Source organism: Trypanosoma equiperdum, assembly GCF_001457755.1.
Source record: "Trypanosoma equiperdum strain OVI genome assembly, contig: ctg_1629, whole genome shotgun sequence".
NCBI classification, from domain to species: domain Eukaryota; phylum Euglenozoa; class Kinetoplastea; order Trypanosomatida; family Trypanosomatidae; genus Trypanosoma; species Trypanosoma equiperdum.
Window position 1 is genome coordinate 1 of NW_027123648.1, and position 4515 is coordinate 4515.

Genomic DNA, 4515 nt, shown 5'->3' on the forward strand with positions numbered 1-4515 from the left:
CGAATATTATAATAAGAGCAGTAATAATAACAGTAATAATGATGATGATAATAATGGTAAAGTATTATTAGGAATTTTTTGAAACTGACGAGCTTATAGTAACATAAAACACAATATCGCTATCGATACAAACTACTGAAAAAACGTACGGATAAAAGAGAAAGAATTAAGACTGAAAACACGCTTATGTTCATTCCAGTTTTAAGAAGCTTAACCGAAGATGAAGCAGGTCACAAATAAGTGTAATTAAAAGCGTTTGCAAACAACAGAACCCAAATGCAAGCGACCGATTCTTACAAGAAAATGGGGAATTATTGTCGTTCCTGATTGTGAAAAGAATCTAGAGATAGATTTCTCAGCGACTTGAACCGAGTATCCCCATCTTAGTGCCACCTCAAATAGAGCATCCCACAAATATTTATTTAAATGGTAAATGTTGCAAGAATACTAAAGAGGAGTATCGGCAAATGCAAAGTCAGTGTGTTTAAACATAATTCTAATCATTTGTTCCTTTAGGGTTATGCAGCGCATTACAAAACCTTGACTAAGCTCATCAACGGGATGGAATGTGCATAAATAAGCAATTTGTTATTAGAAAAGACTTGCCGCCTCAAAAGAAATGCAACAGTATCAACAGTGAATACAGCCAATCCACATAAAAGTAACACAGATAAAACATCCCAAATAATTTATGAACCACAAATACCTCCGAAGTTATCTCCAGCTGTACCCCATGAGCTGCAGGGCCACCGCCGGTAAGAAGTGGAAGTATCTGTCAAGGAGCTGCATTACGGACAGAGTTGGAGATGAATAGGCAGTTAAACTAATTGCGCAAATGGTGATAGCCACAAGCAGAAACGGGAAACATATTGCAAAAGCATTGCGGGCTACGAATGACACAAGCGGAAGGTGATTGTTATAGACAGGAAGCAAGGCAAGTTTAACAGTCGAAGATTAAGAATAGGTTAGAAAAGTTCTGAAGTCACAGCTACAAGGTGTTCAACACTAACAACAAAGTTAAGCTGCATGCGTTGTTGAGTGCACTAACAGGAAATGTCGGCAACAAAACACCCTATTACCCCCCCCCCAGAATGCTCAAACACGACAAGTAAATACTACCACCTACAGTAAATGCAGTATTCTCAAACAGTAGTAGCAGCCACACTGGCCGTCTTGATGGCAGCAGACACAGGCCTAGCGTCGGCAGCAGAAAACGGCGCAAACGCAGGCGCCTTCTACACGCTATGCAGGCTCATAAATCTAGCACGGCAGCCACTCCCTACCAAACCAACTGCAGAAGCAACAGCAAACATTATGGCTTCATCGGCATTAATAAAACTTAACAGTAAACGATCCACAGGCACTTGCGACCCTAGTATCTGAGGGCGAAAAGCAGGAAACGGAAGCACCACCGACAAAAACTCCAAAAGACACGTGCAAAAACACCGGCCATCAATTTTGCACGGAAGCCAAAGCCCGACATACAGCCGTCAAGGACTCAAAAGAGTACAAAACCTGGCAAGAAAAAAAATTCGACCAAGCAACAAAAGACCTAATAAAGCACGTCACCGAGAAAATAAAAGAAGCACACCAAAGCCTTCAAACGAAGCTACAGGAAGCGGACGCCTCATCAGCAGCGGTTGATCTAGCTTCGGCGCTAGGGCCAAAACCGGATAACCAACAACCGATGAAAGCCAGCGCAACAGCCGACAACCGACAGACGATGTGTGGCGCAACACCAGCAACTAAAGGTTCAAAAGCAGGGCGAAATCTAGCAACAGACGCACTTTGCCTATGTGCAACAGACTCGACTGCAACCAACACAAAAGTCTGCACTCCAGCAACAGCACTAACCGCCGCCAGCTGGGCCAACGGACAGACAGATGTCAAAAGACAGTGGCAAGAATTGGCAGATTACTGCGCCAAAGCTAGAAGCAAAGAGGAGCTAACAGCGGAAAATGTCCGTGCAGCCGTAGCTGAGTTCGCCAGAGAAATAAAAAGACCAAAAGGGGACGACGGCAAGGTAAGCAACGCCTTAGGACTCGTCCACGGGACGGGAGCATCGGGTTGCACCGGCGAAAAGGACAGCAACAAGGGCGCATGCGTTTACTATGGAACAACAGTCGACACAGCGGGCCTCAGCAGCATAACATGGGTAGCGAACCTAGAATCAGCGGCAAACAAACTAGAAGCGGCGGAGGCAGCCAAGCAGACGGTGCTCAGCCTTCAGGACCAGCTCCTCAGCCTGAACCAAACATTAACACACGCAGCCTTCATGCCAGAACCTCCCAAAGAACAACAACAAAACGGCAAAGCAGCACTAGCTGCAACAGAAAACAGAAAGAAAGAATGCGAAACAATAAACAAAGCAGCAGAATGCAAAAGCAATGGAAACTGCAAATGGGATGGCGGTGACGCGGAAGATGGGAACCATTGCAAATTGAATACGACAGCAGTAGAAAAACAAACAACCCAGACAGAAGGAACAGGAGAGCAAACTTCAAAATGCTCCGATGCGCCAACGGAAGAGGAATGCAAAAAGGTTGAGGGTAAGAAACCAGAAGTCAAAAATGCAGTTTGTGGATGGATAGAGGTAAAATGCAAAGATTCCAGTTTCCTTGTACATAATAAATTTTTTGTTTGCTGCTGCTTTTACGTGTATGGTATCTTTTTAAGGATTTTTACTTAATTTTTTATCGATTTTATCAAATTTATTAAATTTTTGTATTTTGAGTAAATTTGCTAAATTTCCTAACGTTTTTATATTTTAACACTTTTTTATAAAAAGGTCAAAGATCCCTGGTGATTCCGGCCACTTTATCGTAGTGTCAGGGTCTAGTACTCCGTCTAGTCGGTGGAACACAAGCGCTCGCGCTACTTCCACTCCGAGAGGATTGGAGCGGTCAAGGGTTTGACTGCTACCAGAGAGGTAGTATGCAGCAGCATCGGCACTCTTGTGTGAAGAAATATATCAGACTGCTCCTCTGCACGTGCAAGCGTACCTCCGTTGGGATATATAAGCTTCTACTAGTTAGCGGGGATATAGAACAAAAACCCAGTCCCATGATTCGTGGAACCCACAAGAGTGCCGGGGGTCTCTCCAGACGAAGCGGATCGCCTTAGAGAAAAAGCTCCACGAAGATATGGTAGTCTTCTGTCTTTTGCAGGAGACCCACTTGGCAGCAAAAGAATGCTGCGCATTGAAAATTAGTGGATACCAACAGATGGTGATGGAAGGTTGTTCACATGGTGATGGGGTGTAAATTCGGTCAATGATGGTGTGGACGTCATCCAAAGTCCGAAGGAGGTCTGCTGGAAAGAGTCTCGGAAACATTGATGTTTTCAGCTGATCTAATGTTAACTATAAAATCAGCTTACTTCCAACCGAAGGAAGATTTCACTACCTCCATGCTTGAGTGCATTGAGAGCTCAACTGGATCACTAATAATAGGATCAGATACAAATACTCATCATAAGTTATGGGACCCGCTTCGCCCAAATGATTCAGCGGGAGAATGCATTGTGGGCTTTTGTCTACAAAATGATGCCAAAATTGCAAATGATGGCATCAAAGCGAGAAGAATGACTCACATGGCAACCATTCCATCTCTCGACGTTACGATGTACAGAGACTGCGAAGTAACAAGATGGGAGGCAAGCCTCAGTCCAGATAGTGACCACTACTGGATAATGTTTAAAGTGTGTATTGGCATAGGTGTAGAAAAGATCGCCATTACAAAGCCGCGAATGGCCTTGCATGCTTGTAACAAAGCAAGTTGGAGGAAGTTTAGAAAAATGTGTGGTAAACTATGAAAAAAAAATTAATGAAATCAAGAAAGAATGTAAATCCTATGAATGAGGCAGTGACTAAGTGCATTCGCACAGCAGAAAAGAAAACAATACCGAAGTGTAATTGAGTATCGCCGCCGTTCTGGACACGAGAACTTACGAAGCTGGACATAAAAATAAGGGAATGTACAAATGATAAGACCAGAGAAATATCCTTATATACAAGAGAAGGAAGGTTCTCACTGAAATGTCCCTGCAACGATAGAAGGAAAATGTGTCGAGGATATCAGTGATTGATACAAAAAGTTGGAATTTGGTTAAGTTTATTTATGCACAGAGAACACTGACATCTTCGGTTTTGGTAGTAAATGACCACATTCTAACATGTAGACAGCAAGTTAACAAGCCAGCACAGATGTATCGACAGCGGTCGACAAAAGCACCAGATGCTCTTCCCATAAGTATATTTTATCGAGTAAACGGAGAATTCGCACCAATAACTATTACAGGATTTGGGACAGAACTGAAGGAACTCTCTTCCGGCACTGCCATTCTGTAGGGATGGTAAACTTAGTGAACAGTTGAGTTTACTAGGACGCTGCAGCAAGAAATGTGTTCCCAACCTTTTCAACTGTAGCCTACAGAGACAGCAGGCGCCAGAGAAGTGGAAGCATGGCGTTATCATCCCTATGCGCAAACCCAACAAACCAGCCAAGTGTATGTCAT

At 43.4% G+C, this 4515-nt stretch overlaps 1 protein-coding gene across 1 annotated transcript; it reads left to right on the top strand.

The window, feature by feature from the left end:
- Nucleotides 1–1687: 1687 nt before the first annotated feature.
- On the top strand, nt 1688–2689 carry TEOVI_000469000 (Trypanosomal VSG domain/Trypanosome variant surface glycoprotein C-terminal domain containing protein, putative; the record flags this gene model as incomplete). Its single annotated transcript, XM_067222420.1, has 1 exon — nt 1688–2689. The coding sequence occupies one exon, from the start codon at nt 1688–1690 to the stop codon at nt 2687–2689; it is 1002 nt and encodes a 333-aa protein (XP_067078521.1).
- Nucleotides 2690–4515: the final 1826 nt, after the last annotated feature.